Source organism: Saccopteryx bilineata, chromosome 3 (genome assembly GCF_036850765.1).
Source record: "Saccopteryx bilineata isolate mSacBil1 chromosome 3, mSacBil1_pri_phased_curated, whole genome shotgun sequence".
Taxonomy (NCBI): Eukaryota; Metazoa; Chordata; class Mammalia; order Chiroptera; family Emballonuridae; genus Saccopteryx; species Saccopteryx bilineata.
The window spans coordinates 31,325,303-31,351,362 of record NC_089492.1 but is presented as its reverse complement, the minus strand read 5'-3'; the positions used below and the strand labels follow the sequence as shown (position 1 = coordinate 31,351,362).

The window sequence follows — 26,060 nt, the reverse complement described above, 5'->3', positions numbered from 1 at the left end:
CCTTACTCTGGCTATGGAGTTTATAATCCTAACTACTCTGGGTATTGTTTCTTCATGATTATGCTGGGTTTATTTATCATATGCTATATTCTTAAAATACAAGCACATTCATAATAGGTACCATTTATTGAATACCTATGTGCCACATTTCTTTGATTTTATGATAGTTCTTCAAGGAAGTTATTATTTTTATCATGTTAGACATGTGAAAACTGAGATTTAAGAGAACAACTTGGCCATGGATTATAAATCTCAGTGGGGTTGACTTCAGTGAGGATGAAAAGGACAGTCCTATAAGCAAGAGAAGTTGATTGTTGACTGGTCTTTATAGCATATTTTTGTATGCTTGCATTTTTTTTCATAAAATTTGATGTTTTGCTTTCTTATTATTGGATATATTCCAGATAACTGTTCTCTAAACCTCTTGAGTACTGATTTTAAGTGAAAGTAATAATAATAGTACTTTACTGCATTTAACAGTTACAAATTATGTTTACTGATTTTATCATTGAATCTGAAATGGTGTTATCTTCATTATGTGAACTACTTAGCCCAAACATTGAGTATACTTCCCTAATGTAGAATATTACTGTATATAGAAGTTTTAAACATTACAAGTAATTTCGAGAAAGAAAGAACCATTTTAAGAAAAAGCTACCATTCTTAGCAGGAAAAGCAACTCCACAACTTCCCACCCGTAGACCCAGGGGCAAAGGGTATGATCATATAATGTAGGAAAATGGCATATTTCCTTATGCTTAGTTTCTCAGAGGCTATTTAATGTTACCTGTGGTTCTGGACTAGCTATTCTTAATCAATTATGTACATATAATTTGTGATGAGTTTTATTTGCTTGATTTTATGGCCTGCCTTTTTGGTTAAAACATGGCTTAGCAATCAAACAGAACAGATCCTATCAACTTAATAATATTCAGCTGAATAAATTAACTCATTAAATTTCTTTTACATGCCACTATTGGCAAAACTAACACATAAGAAAATCATCAAAGAAACAAGAAATATTTTAAAAATCATCTGCAGAACTGAGGAAAGTTTCTTTGCCTGTGATCGTGAAGCCATAAGGAATTAATATAAAAGGAACCAAATAGACTGTAATATAGTAGAAAGACCTGTGTATTTCTCCCCTACTCTTTAAGAGGTTTTGCAACAAGTGCAAGCACAATGTTTTTATATTAGATTTACATTCTAGGCAAATAAGATGAGGCAAAAGATTTCAGAATTAAAGGAAATAGATGAAATAAAAGTTTTAGTCAGAGCGCTTATCATATATTACCTTTTTAATCCAAGATTCAGAATCTTTCACTACCAAGTGCCCAGACAGTACCCTTAACTTAGAAACTTTACTATAAATATCAAGTTAAACCCCAATTTACTTTCATCTTTTAGTATGTTCACTAAATTCAAAACTAGTAATAGGGACAAGTTTTGCTATGGAGACATCTGGTATATAAGAACTTACAAAAGAAAGCCACTAGAACAGGGGTCGGGAACCTTTTTGGCTGAGAGAGCCATGAACGCCACATATTTTAAAATGTAATTCTCTGAGAGCCATACAACGACCTGTGTACATTACGCATTATCCAATAAAAATTTAGTGTTGTCCCGGAGGACAGCTGTGATTGGCTCCAGCCACCCGCAACCATGAACATGAGCGGTAGGAAATAAATGGATTTTAATACATGAGAATGTTTTATATTTTTAACGTTATTATTATTTTTATTAAAGATTTGTCTGTGAGCCAGATGCGGCAATCAAAAGAGCCACATCTGGCTCGCGAGCCATAGGTTCCCGACCCCTGCCCTAGAAAGTTGTAAGGGCAGCATCCTGTTCCTTCCAAAGCCAATGCCTTAATGTAAATGCTCTCTGCTCTTCTTAAGTAGGCCCTTATTACTGATCACATAAGACCATTATATATTTATTCTATCTCATAATATAATAATATTTTATTGGAGGGGGTTACCTAATGATATGGATATATAATACTATTTGAGCAATTGTAGAAAAAACCAACATAAAAATCATAGTATCAGTTCTCATTTTGAAGTATCATTTCTTAAGATCTAGATTTTGCCTAATGAGGCTAAAAATGAAAAGACTACCGTATTTCCCCATGTATAAGAAGCACCTTTTCCCGAAAAATTTGAGGTCTAAAAACTGAGTGCGTCTTATACAACGGTTGTAGATTTCTTTACTTGCATTTCCTGCTTTTTCACGCTTGTTTTTGAGCTCGTTGTTGAAGACAGTGATTCATCATCAGACATAGATGAGGACAAGCTAATGGATGGGAGTTTTGACAGTGATGAGGAGTTGTATGAATTTTATAATGAATAAAGCTTGAGTTTAGTAACTTTATGTAATACATTTTTTTCCAAATTTCAGGCCCCAAAATTAAGGAGCATCTTATACATGGGGACCTATGGTATTTATTTTAACTACTTCAGTGATCAGGTTTCCCTTTAGACTTCCCATGAGGCTGGAGCTGGAGTGGTAAGATGTCAGTGAAGTAGGCCAGGTGTAATGCGAAAGGGAAAAGCAAGGACTCGGGAAAGCTGGAGCAAGCTTTCCCATCCACAGAGACACTCAGTTCTAGGTAAGTGATGCCAAGTTCATTATCAGACCAGAGTTGGCAAATTTACTCTGATTTTTTTTCCCTAAGAGAAGCTATAAATCTATATTTTACTTGAACCTTTAAATTTTAAAACGTTGCCACCTAAATGAAAAAAATCTAAACATTATTTAGGCCAAACAAGACACACCTATTGACCAAAGGTATGCCACCAGTTGGCAACATCTGTCAAGGAAATGCTTCCTTCCCAACATTTCTTAGTTTACCTTCCTTCCCATTCTCATTGTCGCCTTGGTAGCTCAGGACCACTATAGATCACCTTTGAAACCCTCTGAGAGTCCCAATCTGCTCTCTCTGCCTGCTGGATCTCCCCTTTCCTAGCTAATTTCATTGCCTCTGTATCAATTCCCTTAAATGTCATCTTGATCTTGATACCACTCTTGTTCTTAAAACTTCAGTAGATTCCCATTTTTTACTAAGTAAAGCCTTTAGCTTGGCATTTAAGTCTAACGATTCTTTTTTTTCTTTTTTTTTTTTTTTTAGTGGAAGAGAGGGGGGGGCAGACAATCAGGAAGGGAGAGAGATGAGAAGCATCAGCTCGTAGTTGCGGCACTTTAGTTGTTCATTGATTGCTTTCTCATATGTGCCTTGACTGGAGGGCTTCAGCTGAGCCAGTGACCCCTTGCTCAAGCCACGGGCTTTGGGCTTCAAGCCGGTGACCATGCGGTCATGTCTATAATCCCACACTCAAGCAGGTGGGCCTGCACTCAAGCCAGTGACCTTGGGGTTTCGAACCTGGGTCTTTATCCTCCCAGGTCGACATTCTCTCCACTGTGCCATCATCTAGTTAGGCAACAATTTAGTTTCTTGATACGGATAGCTTCCTTGCCTTCTAAGGCTCTTTGGAACCCAGTAAATCAATGAAACTAAGCCTTCTTGCTCTTTACCTCTATATTTTTGCTCATTCCTTTCTTTTTATTCTTCCTCTACCACTATACAGTGGTACCTTGAGGTACGAGTTTAATTTGTTCTATAACCAACCTCATAAGTCAGTCAATTTGTATATCAAACAAATTTCTCCCATTTAAAATAACTGAAATAGATTTAATCCTGTCCAGCCCTGTGAAACATCCCCAAACCATCCTAAATTATGAAAAGAGACATGTTTTTAATTAAAAAATACACATGTATACTTTACCAATGCATAACAAAATATATGAAATAAAAGAAAAATGTTATTTAGTACTGTATTCTTACTTGGAGACAGATGAGTGCGGCTAACGGAGGTGAATGGTGGAGGAGAAGAGAGGGAAGAAGGGATGCAGGTACTGTAGACACGTAAACTAAAACTGCACTTTCTTAACACTAAATGTAAACTAAAACTGCATTTTCTTTACTTTAAACAAAACTAAAACTGCACTTTCTTTACTTAAAATGAAACCACAAAAGCTTAATTGTAAAAAAAAATGCACTTTTTTAACTTTAAACTTAACCTAAGCTTAACATTACGTATTTTTTATTTAATCATCACCTGTTTTTGCCTTTTTGGCTGCACTTTCGGCACTTTCACTTGTAGGACTTTTGAATAAAAATCTGTTCAAAGAGGTTTGCTTTTGCCTGCCTTTTAAAATGTTATGGAAATGTGACAAGTGTCATTAAAAAGTGCTGAAGCATGACCAGTTGAAACTTTTTCTGGGTGTTTCTTTTCAATGAAACTTGAAAGCTTCTCCCACATTGCCAGCATGTCTTTAATTTCACTTGTAGAAATCACTTACTCCGACTCTACCTCCTCCTCACTACTAATCTCTTGCGGAAGCTCCGTATGTTGCATCATCTGTAGCTCCTTCAACTCCTCAGTTGAGAGTTCCTCCTCATGTTCGTTGATGAGCTCATTTATGTCACCTTCATCTACCTCCAGACCCATCAACTTTCTGAGGGACACAATCTCCTCCAATGCTTCTTTCTACCTCGGTCTCGGTCTCTGGTTCGAATTCTTCGAAGTCCCTGTCTGCAACAACATCAGGCCATAACTTTTTCCATGCCGAGTTCAAGGTTCTTCTTGTAACCTCTTGCCATACCAAGTCAATAATGCATAAACATATGATGTTGTAGTGATCTTTCCAAAACTCTCTAAGGGTTAGATTTGTATTCTCAGTCACCTCAAAGCAGCGGCGGAACAAGTGCTTTGTGCAAAGCTTTTTAAAGTTGGAAGTGACCTGCTGATCCATAGGTTGCAAGATTGAAGTCGTGTTGGGTGGGAGGTAGAGGACTTTCATGAATTTGAACTCATCGAGAATGTCATCTTCAAGACCAAGTGAGTGGGCTGGAGCGTTTTCAAGGATCAGTAAGTTTTCATCAGGAGTTTATTTTCTTGAAGATATTTCTTCACTGCAGGACCAAAGACGAGATTTACCCATTCAATAAAAAACTGCTGCGTAACCCATACCCTAGTATTGGTGTGCCACAACCTGCAGTTTTTCTTTAAGAATCTTGTGAGTCTTAAAGGCTCAAGGATTTTCGGAATGATACACTAGCAATGGCTTTACTTTATAGTCACCGCTAGCATTTGCACACAATGCAAGGGTCAGACTGTCCTTCATGGGTTTATGGCCTGGCAGCTTCTTCTTCTCTGCGGTGATGAAAGTCCTCCGGGCATTTTTTTCCAAAACAATCCTGTTTCATCACAGTTGAACAGTTGGGGGATATAGCCTTCCTTTGCGATAAGCACAGCAAAACTTGCGATGTACTCCTCAACTGCCTTAACGTCAGCACTCGCAGCTTCACCATGCCTCACCACCAAGTAGATGCCAGATCTCTCTTGATATTTTCAAACCAGCCACAACTTGCCTTAAACGTATCTTCTGCTGCCTCTTTTGAGCTTGATGGTTCTTTCTTCTTCAAGTTGCCATAAATAATACATACCTTTTTGCATATTACAGTCTCATCACTGTATCTCCTACCAGCTCTTTCTCTTTCTCCCACACCAGCAGAAGCTTCTCCATTTCTTCCTGGATATTTGTCCTTAATTGGGACAGAATTGTAGTTCTTTTCACTGGATTTGTGCTTTTGATGGCATCCTTTTGTTTAAGGATGGTACAAATTGTAGATGTATTGCAGTTGTACAGCCTTGCCAGTTCAATCATTCGTACACCACGCTCATGTTTTTCTATTATTTCTTGTTTTACTTCTATTGACATCATTCGCTTCTTCTCACCACTATCCTTTCCGCTCACTTTCTTCAGCCCTATGATAGCACACCAAAAAAGTTAGTAAAAAAATGATTGTGCAGAATGCTGTTCCAAGCAATGTCTTAGCAAAAGCCTGTTAAATAAAAAGAAATTGCAAGAAAAAAAAAAGTTAGTAAAAAAATGAAAAAATGATGCAAGAATGAGTACAGCGCACGAGATTCGGCTTGATTCTGTAGGTAACACATGAGAAACAATGAGATGCTGGTGTTGTACTGCCAATATTGGATCCATGCACCAACGCACCAACTAGCAGCAGCTTCCTAAATCACTACTCGTATCTCAGAATTTCGCTCAGATCTCAAACAAAAATATGGACTAAGTCGTAGCTCATATCTTAAAAAAAAATTTTTTTGTATGTTGGTCTGCTCGTATCTCAAGGTACCACTGTACATGCATCATGACTAATTGCCCTTCAAAACTCAGCTTATATCCCATCTACTGTATGAAATCTTTAGATGCTATTAACTTCTATAAGCAGAGGAAAACATGAACAAGCATAGAGTTAGACCTGGTTTGAAATATTAGCTCTACCTCTTCCTAGTTGTGTTAACTAAGCAAGATGATTTCTTTGATCTTCTTCTTTCATAAAAATGGGTTTCCTCATTTTTATGTGTGAAATATATATAATAGTACTTATTTTGGAGAGATATTATGAAATAATGGTTACTATTCCCTTATTACATTTCAGAATATTTTTACCTTTTTCTGAACCTCTAGATCCATGCTGTTCAATACAGGAAACAGTAGTCACATGTTGCTATTTAAGTTGAAAGTAATTAAAATCAAATTAAATTAAAAATTTAGCCACATTTCAAGTGCTCTGTAGCTACACATGGCTAGTGACTATGTTATGGGGCGGTACAGATTATAGAACACTTTTATCATTCACACAAAGTTCCATTGCATAGCACAGGTCTAGATCCTAACTACCACTCATATAGCACTTAGAATATATTGTCTTGGCTGTCATTTATTTACTACTTTACTTCATCTACTAAATTGTAAAATTATATAATCAGGAATTATACTGCTCACAAAAATTAGGGGATATTTCAAAATGAATATGAAGTGATAAAATATCCCCTAATTTTTATGAGCAGAATATATAATTAAATGTCACATATATTTATTTAATTATCTCCCAAAGTGACTTATACTAAGACTTACAAGTATGTAGTGAAAGAATAAAGGAATAACTACCTGATTGGTTCCGTCATATCACAGAATGGAAAGAAGCGATTAGAGCTGGAAGGAACCAAATTAATCAAATAACTGTTTTCATTTTTACAGATAGAACAGTACTTAAATGTAATGTGTTCTTTGTGCTACACCTAGAAATGCTATCAAAATCCCACTCATAAGTACTGTAATGGTAAAGATTGAAAGTAAAATGCATTTTTTGGTTTATTCATCTGGCAATTTTGGTTCTGTTTTTCAGAAAGTATTTCTTTGTCCTTTATTCTTCATAGCCCCAAAGGTTTGCATAGAAGAGGAGGCTTCACAGCCTACATAGCCTGCTTGCTAGTGCAGGTTAGGAAACTCAATAATACTTATGTTAGGGGTCAGACAGACTTTTGTATGTGGGCTAATAATAATTTTTATTTATACGGGTCCTTCAAAAATTCAGTAAGCTTATATTCTAATTCCAGTCATTTTCAAGTATGAGTAACTCCAGCCAAACACTTTACTAGACAAATATTTTAAGCCTCAAGTTTCTGTTCTTTTTGTTTCTAGCCTCTGTGCCCTGCCCACTTCTTTTGCTCTCAGCTTAATGGCAACCTCCTGGATCCAGCCTGAATGCAGCGAAGTTGGGAGGGAAGTCCAGTTTGGCCAGAGGCTTTCCTCTTTGGGTGACAAGGTCCCTCTTACTGATACAGTTTTCCTCTTGCAAGTTTAGGATAATTTTACATTATTTCAATCATTTTTAAAATATAAATTTGTATAGAATAGCTCTTTCGTCCCTTCGTTTTGAATTTAATAATTGAGTTTTTCCCAACTTTTATTGTTAAATATTTTAAACACACAAAAAAAGAGTAGTACAATGAACTCCACTACATAGACTGACTGATTTTAGTTGACTTTATCTTTTCTGTCTCTATGCCTTCCTCCCTCACACAAACACTTACACACACGTGCGTGCACACATACAAAATATAGTATATATAATATTTTTGCTGAACATTTGAGTAAATTGCAGATGCCATGATACCCCCACCTTTAGTACTTCTCTGTGCATCTTCTAATTTGTTTTTAAATATTACATAAATAGGCCTGATCAAATTGTGGCACAGGGGATAGAGCATCAACTTGGGATGCTGAGGACCCAGGTTTGAAACTCTGAGGTTGCCAGCTTTAATGTGGGATCGCAGGTTGAGCATGAGATCATAGACATGACCCATGGTAACTGACTTAAACCCAAAAGTTGCTAGCTTGACGCCCATGGTCACTGGCTTGAGCCCAAGGTCACTGGCTCAGCTGGAGCCCCCTGGTAAGGCACATATGAGAAGTATCAATGAACAATTAAAATACTGCAACAACGAACTGATGCTTCTTATCTCTCTCCCTTCCTGTCTGTCCCTGTCTGTCTGTCTTTCTCTCTCTCTCAAGAACAAAAAACATAAATAGTAAGATTATCAAAAACTATTATCTAATATTCCTTCCAAATTCAGTTTTCTTCAGTTATCTCAAAAGTGTTTTTATAGCTTTTTATTGCATTGTTTTTCTCCAAAATCCAGGATCTAGTCAAGGTTCTCTCACTGCATTTGCTTTGCTAAATTAATCTAAAACAGTACTTGTACTTTTTTTTCACGACACTTCCTTTGGAAGAGAGCAAAGTTGTCTTATAGAATGTCCAACAATCTGGATTTGTCTGATTATTTTCCTCTATTCTTTATGTTTTCTATAAACTGGACATTAAGTCTAGAGACTTTATTAGATTAAGTTGTTAAAAGCAGATCCTGGATTACCCCAGAAGAAATTGCCAGATATTTGTTACTATTTTATTTAGACTTTCATAGATTTGAATTATCTTTATTTTAGTTACAGGCTCAAACAAACATAAATACAAGTACACAAGCTTTTATTTTGTTTTGTTTTGCTGTGGTATTTTTGTATTTTTCCAAAGTTAGAAGCAGGGAGTCAATCAGACTCCCGCCTGCACCCTACTGGGATCCACCAAGCATGCTCACCAGGGGGCGATACTCTGCCCATCTTTGGCATTGCTCCATTGCAACCAGAGCCACTCTAGTGCCTGAGGTGGAGGCCACGGCCTTGGAGCCATCCTCAGCACCTGGGCCAACTTTGCTCCAATGGAGCCTTGGCTGTGGGAGGGAAAGAGAGAGACAGAGAGGAGAAGGGGAAGGGTGGAGAAGCAGATCTCCTGTGTGCCCTGGCTGTGAATCAAACCTGGGGCATCCATATGCCAGGCCAATGCTCTACCTCTGAGCCAACCTGCCAGGGCAGTACAGAAGCTTTTATACACAAATATTGTGTCCCCATATTGAGGTCTTGCTAGACAAAATAGGTGAATAAGTCAGCCTCTTCCATGTCTTGATATAAAGTCTATGAATGGGAAGTTACAGCCACCTTAACCACCACAGGGTTTGGGGAGAGTGCTTTAGGCAATTCTTGTACTTGAAAATTTGAGGAATTAGAGGAGCAAGGTGAAGAGAGTTAAAGTGCAATTTGAAATTATTACTGGTTATTAAATTTTAAAGATGAAAATTACTAAAGAGAAGCTAGCTAGCTACTCTGGACCTCAGCTTTCTCACTGCTACAGTAAGGGAGTCTATAAACTACAAAGGTACAGCAGATCCCTAAGATCACTTTTGAAATTCTATGAATCAATAATTTTAGAAATTCTAATTTTAATACATTTTTTAATTCTTTAAATGTAATGCAAAATGGCTTCTCTAAATTGTATTTACCACTCTAGAGAAATGGTAATTTTGAATAAAATGTAAAAATAGTGCCTTATTAACTCAAAGAATATAAATTATGGTCAAAACTAAAAGTCTGTTTTCAGAATCTACCATAAGATTCTGTCAAGCTTGTTTCCATAAATCATTTTCCGTATTAACATCAAGAAAATCCTGACTCTAAAGTAAGTCTGTCTGCAGCAGGAGACAAGACCTTCCAGGAGATGGCACGGGAGTGGGTTCTGTGGCGACCAGACATGGAACAAGGTCACCATGACTTTGGGTTTGTCATTTCATTGTGACCTCATCTTGGGGCTTAGGAGAGTTTCCAAATTAGTAGTGAAGACAACCTTCTGGTTATGTTGTGAAGTTACTCAGGGTTTCTTGTTTTTTGTTTTTCTCATTTTCAGATATTGTTAGGGAAACTGACCCTTGGGTATTTTATTTAATCAAGTGGCTTTCTTTGAGTGCAGAAGGTGCTAAGTAAATGAGTCACCAGACATAGCTGAGCAGAATAACAGGACACCTCCTGTGTTCAGCTTTCTACCTGTGATGTTTTGCAATTCAAGAACTTGATTTTTATGACAGGCATTTTCTCCAAAGGCATTTTGAGTGGTATATGGATTCTAAACATAATTTGGGCCTTAGTTCTATAGTTTGCTACCTAAATATTTGTAATCATCTTGATACACATATTATACTTGTATAGGTATATGTACTTTTTAAAAATATACACACCTTTTTTTCTATCATGTCTATTGAGTTCTTACAGATCATTTCAGTTGGTCTACTCCTGTGGTTACAATAAATTATTTTCACAGACCTTTCCATTAAAAATTATCTAAAAATTACTTATTGTTTATTAACAATTACGTATCACAAATTTAGCAACTTAAAACAACACCCATTTATTAGCTCACAGTTCTGTAGGTGACACATGGCAGGACATGGCTGGGTTTTCTCCTTAGGGTATCACATGACTGAAATGAAGGTGTTAGCTGGAGGTTCTGGAGGGAAAGCCACTTCCAGGGTCATCCAGGTCATAGGCAGAATCCAGTTCCTGTGGTTGTAGGACTGAGGTCCTGTTTTCTTGCTGTTAGCTGCTGGAGGTTGCTTTCAGGTCCTTTCCACAGAGTCCCCTCCATGTTCAAGCCAGGAGCAAATGTACACTGAGTCCTTCTTGTGTTTTGTGTCTTCCAATTGACTCCTCTGAAACCTTCCAGAGAAAGCACTCTGCTTTTTAAAGGGCTCGTGGGGATATGTTCGGCCCATTCAGATCATCTCCATAGCTTTAAGTTAACTGACTAGAAACCTTAATCTCTTCTGCAAAACTCTTTTTGCCATATAAAGTAACATAATCATGAGGGCCATTTTAGAATTCTGCCTACAGTTACCTTACATAGATGTTCAGTGTTCCATAGGTTCCATTTTTAGGTTGAATAAAATGACAGAGCATTTATAATGCTAACTGTGAATCACCATAATGAATTACATTTAGATTAAATTACTTTTATTGTAAATGTGATACAAAGAAATTGTGGTAGTGAGAAATACATTTACTTTTCAAATAAATCTATGAATGTATCTGATATAAATATATGTAAAAGACATTTTAAAGAAATCAGCATATTGCCTCGATTTCTCTGATTATATCAGGTGACAATGAGCGGCATTATCTTCCTCAGTGTATGCTGTTTATCATGGTCTTTCTCATACACTAATGATTCAAACTCAATGACTTTAGAGCTAAAAGAGATCAGAAATCCTCTGTCACCCTCCCCTCTCCCCTGCCTTTTTTTTTCACTTTTTCCACTTTTTATTAATTAAATGATACAAAACAACCATCTTTAAATGCGCAAGCACTCAGGTCATCCTCTCTCTCCCAGGATCACGCCCTCCTTAGCCTGTCCCCATCCCTGCTCTCTCACTTCCCCTGCCCTCCCCAAGGACAGTCCCGGGAGGGGGCTCAGGCAGAACTGGAAGCAGAGAGGGACAACAGTGGACAGGAGCTAGTTTGAGTTGGGGAAGAGATTAGGAAGGATGGGTTCTTAGAGACCTTTTTTAATTCCAAATATCCAGCCCTATTCCCAGCCCCTTTCAAATCATTTCCCATAGCCCAGCTCCTTTCTGCCCTGAGCCCAGTACCAAATGGTATGGCCCTTACACCATCCTTAACCCTCCACATTTACCCTGGCCCCAAACTGCTTCCTGAGCCTTCCTCTGGTGGGGCTTCCTGGACCCGTTAGCTCCACGGGGCTCGCAAGGATGAAGTGCAGAGACCCCCAGGAAGGACCATTATGAACCTGAACCCTGCAGATGTGAGATAGCTGCAGGCTGAAGGACAGTGTGGTGAACGTAGAGAGGAGTTTTATTTCTGACCCACAGTCTCTAAGGTTCCCTTTTCCAGACACCTCCCCAAGAATCCCAGGGGAAGGTTCTCCGCTCCTGCAGATGGGGCTCTCCAGCCTCATGCTCTTGGCTGCTTCTCCAGTCAGCTCCCAGGAACTCCTGAACTCCGGTTGGGAGTCGTTACAGCTGCCCAGGTTGGCTATTCTCTCTTCCAGCCCACAGTTGCTCACTGAGGTGAGGCGGCTGCTGGGTCACCGGTTCCTGTAGCTCGGAGCGCATCAGCATCTCCTTCCCACCCTCCACGGAGGACCAGTGGGAGTTCCTGATGCAGGTCTCAATGGCCTCTCCACGCCACTGAATTCCTGGGCATCCTCGGCCTTGGCTGGCCGACAGACCCCATGGTGGCTGGTGTGCTTGGTCCTACGGTGAGAGCCTGCCAAGAGGAGCTGATGGCTCCTGAGCTGCCTGCTGCCAGCCCCTGAGACGGGACAGGACCTCCTCTCTTTTTTGTCAGCGAGGACCCAGAGACTCAGAGAGGGGATATAACTCAGAGAAGGCCACAGAGCCAGCTAGCTGGGGCTAGAGATTGGTCTGGAATACATGTTTACTGATTTTCTATCTCAGTGATTTTCAACCTTTTTTTTTTCATGGCACAAACACACACTAATTACTAAGGTCAGTGCCCCTGACTAAATACAACCATTTTCATCTCATGGCACAAATAAATTAGTTACTAAGGAAGAAGAGGTCAGGGCCCCTTTTTCTTTAGTAATTAGTTTATGAGTGCATGAGAAACAAAGGTTGAAAATCACTGTTCTATCTCATGGTAATAGTAATAACAGTGCTGTTAATTGAAGATTGTCTATGTATCAGGAACAACTCTACTAAGTACTTTAAATTGTATGAGGTAGACATTATTAATATCATTGCTATTTCAGTTTGAGAAAGCTGAGTCTTAGAGAGGGTAACTTAATCAGTGTCACAGTTTGCGCATGGTAGGGTGGGGGCTCACAGGGAAACGATGTGAGCCCAGGACCTGACTGCACTGGGCTCTGCTTCGCCACCCCACCTGGCTCCCCGCTGGGTGGGCTCTGCTTCGCCACCCCACCTGGCTCCCCGCTGGGTGGGCTCTGCTTCGCCACCCCACCTGGCTCCCCGCTGGACTCCCCGCTGGGTGGGCTCTGCTTTACCTCCCCACCGCGGCTCCCCACTGGGTGGGCTCTGCTTCGCCACCCCACCGCGGCTCCCCGCTGGATGGGCTCTGCTTTACCTCCCCACCGCGGCTCCCCGCTGGGTGGGCTCTGCTTTACCTCCCCACCGCGGCTCCCCGCTGGGTGGGCTTTGCTTTGCCACCCCACCGCGGCTCCCCGCTGGACCCTTCGGGTGCAGCACAGATTAGCCTAGATCAGCTCCTCAGACAGCTGCACAAGCCACCTGCTGTTGGATTCTGACACCATTCCGTGAAATACAGAATGTGAAGTCTGGGAACTGCATAAACTCTGGTTCTCTCATTTTCCATGTGGCTTCAGGGAATTGTGTAACCCCCTGGGGACTTGTACGCTGTATCTGTAAAATGGGATTCTTAGAGTTGTTCTGAGGAGGACACAGGTAAACAGCAATCTGTAAACAAAAGGATCACATGCTCATTTTATGGCTCTTCTTGGACAAATGGTGGCTGGTTCTCATCGCCCTATAATAGCAGATTTTTCTCATCGCTTTTACTGTGATAGAGTCAGGCATTAAATGAAAAACAATAAATCTGACATTGCAAAGGCTATGACCTGAGGCCTTTAGGAATCTTATCATTTTTGAAAATGATGTTTCCTGTACATAACCTCATTCCACATTTTCGAACTTAACAGAAGTTGTATATCTTACTTGATGATGATTTTTCACTGCGTGCTTCCTAGGAAGTGAGCAGTAAAGCTCTGCAGAGGCCAGGACTCAGCCCTGGGCCTGGCTCCCTCACACCAGCCCAGTACCTGCCATGATTCTAGTTCACATCTGGAAAAAGTTTTTATTGCTTTTTGATATGGCCATTTGGGGATCACTCTCAAACAAAATTATAAATATTAAGTCTATGAATACCAAAGTCTGCTCTTCATCCCCTTTTTTTTTTTTAGCGTTTATCCTCTTTGTTTTATATATTTTTTCTTATACTATTTGAAAATAAAGTGCAGATGATATAACATTTCAGGTGTATATATTGATACTTCAGCATGTACCTTGTAACGGTAAGGACATTTTTAATAATACATGCCATTGTCCACCTAGGAAAATTAATTTTTGTATCCCATTTAATATCCAGTCTATATATTCAGATTTTCCCTATCTGTCTTAAAATTGCCTTTAGAGTGTTTCGCTTTTTTGGTTTCTTGTTTGTTTTTCCCAAAAAATAAACCAATTGCTGATAACATTTAATAGTTAAATCTCAGTGACATTTTAAACTCTGGAATAATTCATCTACCTTTTTTTTGTTTTCATGATGTTAACTATGTTAAGAGACTAGGCCAATTCTCTTGGACAAAATCTTCTGTTTGGCTGGGGGGTTTTGTGTGTGTATGAATGTCATTTATCTTGCTACTCTATCTTCTGTGTTTTTGAAAACTAAACCTTGGTTCCAAAGATCGGATGCGATACAGATTGTATGTTTTTATTTGGAACAACTTGCTAAGTGATACTGTGTAGTTTATCAGAAAGCACATATGATTGCCCCACTATGAGTGCGGATAAGTGTGACCACTTGATTAAGATGGTAACAGCCAGGTCTCCCAGTGTTAAAGTACATTTTCCTTTAACAAGTAGAACTAATCTATGGAATGACTTTTTGGCTCATGTGAAAATCCTGTTATCTAATGATGTTAGCATTCATCAATGTGCCTTATTTGAATCATTTATTCCATTGGAGGTTACAAATTGGTAACATCAACATTTATTAGTTCCTTTTACATTTCTTAACTAACATTCCTCTATAAAGAAGAGCTTTCTCTCATCAATGGGGGATGATTTTTATCATCTTAAATTTATATCAGTACAACATGTTTATTATCAATTATCTAAAATATCAGCCTTAGGTTATGGAAATGAGTTGGAGATGAGTCATAACTTTTATTTTATATATACTTTTAAAAGCATTTTAATACATAAAGTTGGAAGTGGAGAATAGATGACATTTAAAGCAGTGTTTCAAAATGGTGAGCACACAAGAAGCTTGCGAAGGGGATTTCAACAGGTCAGCGACAAAATCAGCAATATGTATTGATCTAAAATGAAATGATTAATACCAGGCACTAAAAGAGCTTATTGAATCTCATAAAAGCTAATGATATGCATGGTCAATGTCTGACAGGAAGGAAATTATTACAGATAATTTGGACTGTCACCCTGTTGTTCCACTTTGGTAGTCTCTCAAGTCCACATTCTAGCACGCGAGGCCCTTGATGGTTTGAGCTCAGCTTTTTGTCTGACCCACCCTCCCCCACCATTGCTCCTTCGTATGCCCTCGTTGTCTGCACCGTCCCTCGACTGCACGTCATCACTCTCGTCGTCATCACTCTCGTCCTCACACCTCTGTCCGTGTGCTTTCTTTTGGCCAGAGCACCCTCTTCTTGCTTCTTGAGACCTAGTCTGCCCATTTGGTAAGCTCAGCTCAAACTCCACTGTTTCTGTGAAGAAGCTCCTTCTTCCCTGACCTCTCACATAGCACCTCTGACCTCTGTCACATCTGTGCTACTTAACTTGGGTTCCTGTGTGGTCTTCTAATGGGCCTCTGTAAGTAAACCTCCTATCCAAACTGCCAGAGATCCTAGAGGACTTGGCTATCCATAACCACAAGTTAAAAAGCTCCTGTTACATGGCATTGCTAGGGTTTTGTACTCCTTTGAGACTCTCTCTGAAAGTTACCAACAGATGTGAAACTATTATCAAACAGCTAGCTCCTTTGTATAGCTTTCTTTGCCTTCTAGAATCAATCACCCTACAGAAACGGGCTTTCATGTGAAAGTTAGGGCTGGAGCTGAGCATTACTCACCACCTGTTCTTTGGAAATAATGTGAAGGCCTAGTTCTTTTATTGTGACAAAAAGAAAAAGACAGGTATAAATTAATCTGGCATTTAAGTGTTTCAATAAAAACAAAGCTTATTGTATTTCCCTTAGATTGAACCGTTTTGTTCCTTATGTTGCCGATTTGAACACTGTTTTAAATGGAAAGAAAACAATAGTATTTTGTTCTTCTTGAAGATTTTTAGAAAATTTCCGTCTCAATGAACAAGGCATTGTTTGCAATACCTGTTCTCTCTGCCTCCTTCACAAGAGCACTTTGTGTTTGCGCAGGTCTTTGACGACTTCAGTGTTGGCTGTGGTATGTTTTGTTGCCAGGTGGTGATGACAAAGTGTCACCCCTTTTGTTTCCCCGTCTGCAGAAGCAGGGGGTAAAAAGCTACGGAGCACTGTGCAGAGGAGCACGGAAACGGGCCTGGCTGTGGAGATGAGGAGCTGGATGACCCGCCAGGCCAGCCGCGAGTCCACGGACGGCAGCATGAACAGCTACAGCTCCGAAGGAAAGTGAGTGCGGCGGGCCGATGCGCACCCCCCCACCCCTCCCTCCCGTCCTGCGGAGGCCGGAGACCGGAAACCGCGGTCTGGCCTCCCTGTCTCCGCTCCCGCAGCATCTCACTCACAATCAGCGCCATCTGTGCTTTCTTGGGCTGACTTGCTGTGAAGAGAACTTTTGCTCACCTGCCACCAAGAAATGACACATATCTGGCTTTTTTTATATCAGGGAAATAGTTTCTGGAGATAACATGTTTTGCTTTGGGGGCAAGACAGTAAAATGTGACTTGCACAATACATGCCTATAAAAAGGTGCCCTCACTTGAAATAATACACATAAAAGCACAAATATAGTAAGCACTCAGGCCCCACTGTGTGAGCAATGCTAATTTTTAAAATCTTTGCTCTAAGAATGACTACTAAAAAGTATAGAGTCCTAATGCATGTTTAGTTCCATGCATTAACAGCCAGTTCAGACAAATGTAATAGTGAAGAGAAACGTCAGAAGGATAACGGGTGAGCCTTTCCCATATGCACTTACCGTGGGGCTTCCTCGGGAACCAGCTGCACCGGAGACATTCTGATAGTATTTATAAAAATTGTACAGCCTTGTCACCAGCAAGTTAACAGCAGTCAGCAACAGTAGATCAGTAGATGGCTGCATACATGACCTGAATAGAGGAAAGTCAGGTTTGTTGACTTCACTCTGTCATCCGCGTGGAAGCATCAGATGTTTAGACAGCAAATATATGGCCAGTTCACAGAGGTGAGGCCATGGGCGCTGCTGGCTGAGTATTAATGATACGCCCTAAGGATCATTTCTTTGACTGGCAGATTATATAAATATAAGAGATGTGTTTGGGTTTTTTGTATTTATAAATAAGGTTACGGAAAGGTTAAAATGTTTAGATTAACTATATATTTGGATATTAAGGTTGGGGGAAGAAATAGATCCGATGTTAATCAAGGACATCTTAAAAGAGATGGAGAGTCAAGTACGAAGTAAATACACACTGAGCACTCACCACTGCAGAGCACGATGCTGGATCCGTGAGAGAGAGCACACCGTTTCCATTACGGCCCGTGCACGTCAGGTGTTCGTGGTCTTACTGGAGAAGTGGGGTGAACATTCAACAAACAGAACCTAGAACTCCTAGTGCTCTAGGCAATGGGCTATGAGTCAGTGGTCTAAGCCAGTGGTCCCCAACCTTTTTTGGGCCATGGACCGGTTTAATGTCAGAAAATATTTTCACGGACCGGCCTTTAGGGTGGGACGGATAAATGTATCACATGACCGAGACAAGCGTCAAGAGTGAGTCTTAGACAGATGGAACAGAGGGAATCTGGTCATTTTTAAAAAATAAAACATCGTTCAGACTTAAATATAAATAAAATGGAAATAATGTAAGTTATTTATTCTTTCTCTGTGGACCGGTACCAAATAGCCCACGGAGCAGTACCAGTCCGCGGCCCGGGGGTTGGGGACCACTGATCTAAGCCATAGAAGGGGGACAAAATCAGTTTGTGGTCAAGACCATGGGCTGTAGACTTAAGTTCTCGTGTGTTTTTTGGTACTACTGAAACTTACATGAGTTTCTAGGCTTCATTTTAATTAGTTGATTGAGCTTAACAAGCATTCATTAAATGCCTACAATAACCCAGGCATTTCTAGAAGCTAGAGATGTATCAATGAACAAAATAGAAAAAAAAGAAAGAAATTCTACCTTCACCAGACTTAGAGTAGGGCAGACGAGATGGCCATTAAAGTAAAAAAAAAAAAAATTAGTAAACTATACAATAGATTAGGTGGTATAAGTTCTAAAGTGAAAAACAAAGGAAGAGAGATGATAGGTTGTACGGGTAGGGTTTTATGCAAGGTAGACAGGGACAAGGACACGTCTAACTAAGGAGTTGACGCAAGTTAGTGAACATGGGGGTGTTTGAGGGAGGAGCCGTCCGGGCTGGACCAACGCGGGCCCTGAGGCGAGAGCTCACCTGTTGTCAGCAGTGGAAGGAGCACTCTGGCCTAAGGGCAGGAGTCGGAACAGGCTAGGAATTAGGACATGGTGAGCAGGGGTGACAGCTGTGCATGCTTACATGTCATTGTCAGGACATCGTTTTTACTCCGAGAGAGCTGAGAAGGCTGTTGCAGTAATACAGAAGATAGAAAATGATGGCTTGGACCACAGTGGTAGCATTAATGAGGTCATGTTCTGGCTGTATTTTGATAGTAAAGCCAAAAAAATTTATTGATGTATTTGATGTGATTAATGAGAGAAAAAGAGTGTACTAGTGTTTTAGGACTGCCAAAGTAAACTGCCACAGGCCAGATGGCTTTAACAACAGAAATATATTTTCTCACAGTTCTGGAAGCTGGAAATCCAAGATCAGGGTGTCAGTAGGGTTAATTTCTCCTGAGGCCTCTCTCCTTGCCTGGCAGGTAGATGGCCTCTGTCCCACTGAGTCTTCACTGGTCTTCCCTCTGTAGGTGCTTATCCCTGGTGTCTCTTCCTCTAGTCATTTTGGATTAAGGACCCACCATTATGACCTCATTTAACCTTAATTACTTCTGCAAAGGCCCTGTCTCCAGAGTCTGACCTGCGATTAAGACTTCAGCATATAAATTGCCCGGCGTGGGGGTTGCCAGGGTACAGTTCGATCTGTAACAAAGAGGAAAGACAACTCCAGGTCTTTCAGTTGAAAGAGTGATGTTGTGGGTTAAAGTGGGGGTACTCTGAGGAGCAACGGTTGTTCTCATTTGTTTGCCTTTGGGACAAGTCATATTTGAGTTGCCTATTAGACATCCAACCCGATATGTTGACAAAGCAGTTAGAATATAGTCTCATGGCCCAAGGGAGAGTTCCAAGCTGGAAATGTCCATCTGGTGATATCAGCATAGATGGGAGTTAAAACCATGAGACTGGTTGAGATTACCAAGGGAATTGGGACACAGAAATGATAAGAGGTCAAAGGATCAAGCTCCCAATATTTAGTGGCTGAACCAGCAAAGGAGACTAAGGTGAAGTGGCGAACGAGGAAAACCGGGCACTAGAGAGTCCGGCAGACAAAGTGGAGAAAGTGTTTCAGGAAAGAGGCAGGGACCAATTGTGTCAAATGATGCTGGGTTAAGTTAGTATTAATTAATATGGAGTGTTAGCATTCCTGTTTCCCACTGTGGCTGTTAGGTAACCGTGATCAGAGAAATTTTAATGGAGTGGAGAAAAATAAAGCAATGAAAAGAAAAAGAAAAAACTTACTGGAGTCTCAAGGGAGAATGAGAGGAAAGAACTTAAAGACAGCTCCTAGAGGGACCTCTTTCAAGGAGTATCAGGAGAGAGACGTGGTGGGGGCGGGGCGGGGAGTGGGATGGGGGAGGGGTTGTTTTAAGGTGGGAGAAATAATGGTATGTTTCTGTGATTGTGGGAGTGAGCTGGAAAAAACATTTCGGCAAAGGTAGAATGGGTTAAGTAATAGGCTTTATCTCATAGAGCAGCAAACACAGTTAAATATGATACTGCCGCTTATGGAGTAAGTGTGCAGGGTGTCCCGAGTGCCGCTATAGAAGTCGTAGTCCATGTCTGCCAGACGAGGAGAGAGAGACACATAAACAGAAGCCTGCATCCCAGTGTGCCCGGTGCTTCTGGTGACATACATGGGATAGGAGGGAGTTATGGGAGGTGGAGTAGGGCATTCGCCAATTAACAGAAGTGGCAAAGCAGTAGTACCAGCTGCTCCTGCCACAGGGAGGGGCTACAGGGAAGCCTGAATGGAAACAGAGGTCGAGGTTTCACCCCGTGTGTTATTTTGCTTGCAGTCTGATTTTCCCCGGTGTCCGCTTGGCCTCTGATAGCCAGTTCAGTGACTTCCTGGACGGCCTCGGCCCCGCCCAGCTAGTGGGGCGTCAGACTCTGGCTACTCCGGCAATGGGTAAGAATCTCTGTCACACAATTCTGTTGTTTTTCTTTTAGATAATTGACCATCCTATTCTCTAACTTCTTCTGATTTTTAATGGCAGTTTCAGCAGGAATCAGTAGTTTATATTAAAGCCATTAAAAAAATCTACAACTAATTTTTTCCAATTAATTTATATTCTTTTTAAAGTGAGATGTCATTGATAAAAATTTTAACATATATGAATTAAGGAAAATAAATGGGAAATGATGAAATGATGTTAAGGCAAGACCTTTGGCACAGCCTTTTTCTTACTGCGTTTGTCTATGAAGTCCTGTTTGTTTCTTCTGCACATACTATCAGGTGACATTCAAGTAGGAATGATGGACAAAAAGGGACAGTTGGAGGTGGAGATCATCCGGGCCCGTGGCCTTGTTGTAAAACCAGGTTCCAAGACACTGCCAGGTAAGAGCAGAAGGGATTCTTCTATCATTGCTCATAATCCACGTTTTGCAATTCAGAGACTTTGTGCTTTATTAGCCGCTGAAAACTTTAAGATCGTCAAGGCTGTTAACAGGAGTCAATCACCTGTCACAGTGTGAGCATCGGTGAGGCAGCCTGGAGGGAAAATGCACAGAAACCACAGCAGAGTTCACACTGCCACACTCCAGTGACTCATTTCAGACAACATGGCCATAAAGGGTTCCTTTCGCATTAGCTGGTGTTTTGCATTATTCTCCAGTTCATCTGGAGCTTCAAAATTCTCCTCGGGACCCCTAAGGGCTCTGGAATTAGAATAGAAACCCCAAAGTAGCATAAGCCTATGTATGCTGGACATTCTTATTCTAAGGCTTTTCCTTCCTGTAGTATATAAAGCAAAAGAGGCATTATAAATTTGCATCACGCCATCACTTATTTCATACTGAAGGTGTGTGCTGAGGTGCATGCAGCCTGGAGGTACCGCGGACTCCATCACATTGTGCAGAGATGTACGCCATTGCCTCTGACGTACAGAAGAGTTACTGAGGATGCTGAGACCTGGTTTCTCACCTCAGCGCCTCCACTGGCTGATTGTAATTTGAATCTCTTAACTTTGCTATCCTTGCAGAAATCCTAAATTATAATGTGTATGACCTATAATGTGTACACCTTGCGGTGGTGATTAAGGCACGTTTGTTGATAAAGGTCAAGGACCTAGTCAGTCCACTCTACTGTAGAAAATAAAATAATTTCTGCCTGCATGAAAATGCTTTTATGAAGAGAAGGTCTGTCAGATAGATTCCAAGCTATGGAATTGATCATTAGAGCCTCTTCTCAGCTAATTTGGACACAGTACATAAAACCTCACCCTTGTTGTGTACCCACACTACCATCAATACACAAAGCCTTTTTGTTCATTAAACAAATTTACTATCCAAAAAGAAAAACCTTTTTGAGTGATAAATAAGTCATTTGTGGGAATGGGTGAGTAAAACAGTGTAGTTTCGAGCATGTTTAATCAGATTTAAGTGTTGACAATTGAAAGATTAAGACGTCTCCCTCAAATATTATCAAGAACTAGAAGCATTTCACCTTATTTAATGCAGTATTCAACCTATAAAACCAGTTGAAGACAAAATAGTAATCATTTCAAAGACTATGTCAACATTGCCTAAAAATGCCCGAATTTTGTTTACCTAATGGTTTAGACAGAATGTGGAAAGGCCAGTGGCTTTGAGTTGCTAGCTCTTTCAGACTCGGGTTAACCTGTTGCAGACGTAACCCATGAATTGGGTATTCCACCACCACAGCTCATCACTTAACTCTCCTCTGTGTTTGTTCTCCCAAGCACCATACGTAAAGGTGTATCTATTAGATAATGGAGTCTGCGTAGCCAAAAAGAAGACAAAAGTGGCGAGAAAAACGCTGGAACCCCTATACCAGCAGCTGTTATCTTTTGAAGAAAGTCCCCAAGGAAAGGTTTTACAGGTATTTGCTAAATTGTTTATCCCTTACCTAAGGAAGTATTTTCGTGGAATCAAACTTGTACCCAACATCTGTACTTCCCACCTTCTTTTCTCTTCGTCACAGCGGAAGTTCTGGGGAAACTGCAAAGCAGTGGCCAATGCTGCAAAGCAATCGGCTCTGTAGTTTCCTTTAAAGTGAAGTACAGATTTGCAAACCCCATCACACTAAACTCCAGTCTCCCGGGGCTACTTATGGTCTCTGCTCCTCAAACAGTTTTCCTAATGTACCTTTGGGTTCTGGTAGTGAAAGACAACTACCCCAGTAGTCAATTATTTAACGTGATGTTTGATGTCAGCACATTAATGGAATGTATTTTAGTTTGCAAGTTTCTAGGTACGTGATGATACTGACATTACTCTCCTTTTTATTTTGCCAACAGATCATTGTCTGGGGAGATTATGGCCGCATGGATCACAAATCTTTTATGGGAGTGGCCCAGATACTCTTAGATGAACTGGAGCTATCCAATATGGTGATTGGATGGTTTAAACTTTTCCCCCCTTCCTCCCTAGTAGATCCAACCTTGGCCCCTCTGACAAGAAGAGCTTCCCAGTCATCTCTGGAAAGTTCAACTGGACCGTCTTATTCTCGTTCATAGCAGCTGTAAAACTGTTGTCATAGCAACCAGCGTTACAAAAAAAAAAAATCACAGGTCGCTAACCCTGGTAACACTGCATGCTTAATGTTGTGTCTTCTGAGCCTGTTTCTAGGGATACAAAGCGATCCTGTGTTCTCAGAGGAAGTTGCACACATTGTGCCCTAAAGAAGGCCCTCAGGTGAAAGAGCAGAGCTATGAAGAACTATCAGGTTTGGAGTTCAATAACACTCAAATTTTGGTCCAATCTGAAGCCATGGATTAATCTCAAAGAATCAGTCAGTTTCATGCAACAAAAGCCCTTTTCAATGGCACCTTTATATTTTTATCGTTCCTTTTTCTTCATTTCTCTGACCCCAAAGCCCTGTCATGCCACAGAAATGGAGCTATACAGCCATTAAGCCATGTTACAAGTCAAGGAGTTAAGTCCTAGGAAGCATCAGGTGAACAGCAAGAGACCAAAGAAGTGGTCCGGGACAAAACGTCAGCCCCCCTCTGGATGGTGACCAGAAGCAGCCAGTCCGGCGTGGACATGGCAGACCAGAGCTCCGGGGCGTGTCATTCACTAATGCCAAAATGTGTTGGACTCTGGAAAACAAAATTCTGTGGCTACACTGTACTGAATGAAATTAAAGAAACTTTTTTTGCATGGACACAAATTAGCTGAATACTTAAATTATTTTCTTGGGGCTGCAACTTACTTGCAAAAAAAGAAGAAGAATAAAAATCAGCCATTTTCAACAGTTTATATTATTTTTAAAAATAAATTTCACTAGTGCATGGTTTTAAAAAGGGGAGAGAATGCAACAGGGTGATACAAAGACACACCATGTTTATTCTTTAAACTAATGATAGTCTGTGTTTTGGCAGACATTACAAATACTTTCTAGAAGATACTTAACATTCTCTTTATGTGACAAATAAGTATATATTCGATTTATTTCCATGTTAAATGTACAAATCTAATGAAGTTCAATATGTACAAATTGTTCATGTCTTTCTTCACCCTTTTCCTCTCCACCCTCTTTTAATCTTTTATTTTTTTTTTCTCCCTTACCAGAGTGAACATTATGCTAAAAAAATTACAAGTTTTTGTCCTGATACTCTCTTGTACCCCATGTTTGATTCAGAGCTTCTGAATTTATGAATTTCTCAAGGGAAAAAGATACTTAAGAGCTTTCTTTGTTTCAAGCATGTTGAAAAGGATTTTGCAACATGACTTGGGAGTACATTAAAGTAAGTCAGCATGTGTTTGATAAAGAAGAAATTGGAACTTTTGCAATCTGTTGTACAGTGCATGGTAATTTTATTTTCACCTTCAAAGTTTAGTTTACAGGAAAATTCTAAAATCATGTGGCCACTGTAATGTCTAATTGTTTTTTTAGCACCAGCATTATTCATACAAGGGTTCAAGTATTATTTCTAGAATGTCTTAGCTTTTGTTTTTTTAATTAATAAAGGCAATTTCTTTAGCCAATTTCCATTTACTATATGAATAGAAACACTGCTAAAAAAAATTGGAGCCCTGAAGCACAGGGCTGTTTATTAATTCATTTTTCTGTAGTAAAATTCAATTTTTCACAAATTATATTTCTAAAGAAATATAGTAAACATGAATTTGCAACAAATAATTTTAAAGCTCCAATTTTTAGGGGACTCCAAGAAAGTCAGTCTGCCTATTAATAGTTCTTTGATGCCATCACCAAACTACACACAAATCCCCCGAAGTCAGACCCCTGCCTTTGATTTTTCAGACAGTTGTTATTACCGTTGGGTGGAGCTGCAAGGTCTGATTTCTCCTCAGTTCCCCTGCTTAGAGGAAAAGTCACTGGTTAATGTAATAAACCACCCATACATCCTGGTTTTATTATGTATACTTTGATAACACATTCTTATAGGTTGATTTTAAGTTCTTGTTAGTTTTGAAATCCACATACATACCATTTCTTGAAACAAAAGCCATGCACAAAATACGCTTTTTTTTTCCTTTTTAAATTCAGTGCTGACCATTCAAATCTATCATGCTTGATATGGTGCAAAAGTTAAAATGAGTATCACTAACAATGCCTTCTCTTTATGTGGTGCAATATGAAATACACCGAGACTGTGTCTTGACGTTGTGAGGTCTGTGATGGGCTTGGGTAAAGTTGTTCAAAGAATGAGTAAAACTTTATTTAAATAATTTAGACACGTGTATACCAGCAACAATTGGTTAATAGACCTATAGTGTCTACACCCTCCCTTAGAATAAACGTTTATCATTTTCCTGATACTAAGACACAGTCACATAATCTTTTGTGCATATTCCTATATAAATTATTTCTAATTTTAATAAGAAGGACATGACTGTATGGAATATGTGTACATACTCGTCATTATGCAGTATTTATTTAAAAGTTGGTGTATCTTTTTTTTTTTTTAATTTTCACATGTCTGCACCTCAACTTGTCGTTTAGTCATGTAAATAGCACTATTCCAGTGACCATTGCCGCCCTGTACATAGTATGTTTTAAAAGTAAAGGGAATTCTAGTTGGGAAAAAAAAAAAGGGAGCAGATTAGTTCTGTAATGAACACCAACTAATGTAAATCAAAATCATTCTGGTGATGGTATTTAACACTTTAAATAAAACATTTTCTTTACAGACGTTGTGTGCATGGCTTTCTCCGGCTTCCTTCCTCCCAACGCCCCCCCCCCGCCCCCCAGGCCCGCTCCAGCTTATTCCCCAAACTCCCTTCATTTAAACATGACGAGATGCTCTTCCCTGCTTCTCCGGAACAGAAGCAGACTGCTAGTCTTAGCAAACAGCCCTCAGTAGAGCATTTCTTTGAAGTACCAAAGCTCACATCATTAAAAGTTGCTAATTAAAAAAAAATGTTGTTATTCCAGATTGGGGTGTTTTCTGATGAAATGAC

The 26,060-nt window shown here is 40.0% G+C and overlaps 1 protein-coding gene across 50 annotated transcripts in view; it reads left to right on the top strand.

Annotated features, from left to right (window-relative positions):
- RIMS2 (regulating synaptic membrane exocytosis 2) overlaps positions 1–25,795 on the top strand; it is a 653,442-nt gene extending 627,647 nt beyond the window's left edge. For all 50 annotated transcript variants that reach the window (XM_066265863.1, XM_066265876.1, XM_066265860.1 and 47 more), the window contains 5 exons: positions 16,524–16,665; positions 20,468–20,580; positions 20,908–21,009; positions 22,373–22,512; positions 22,931–25,795. In XM_066265863.1, the coding sequence (XP_066121960.1) occupies positions 16,524–16,665; positions 20,468–20,580; positions 20,908–21,009; positions 22,373–22,512; positions 22,931–23,149 (716 nt within the window). In that variant the 3' untranslated portion in view covers positions 23,150–25,795. The remainder of the gene's footprint in view (positions 1–16,523; positions 16,666–20,467; positions 20,581–20,907; positions 21,010–22,372; positions 22,513–22,930) is intronic.
- The last annotated feature ends 265 nt before the right edge of the window (positions 25,796–26,060 follow it).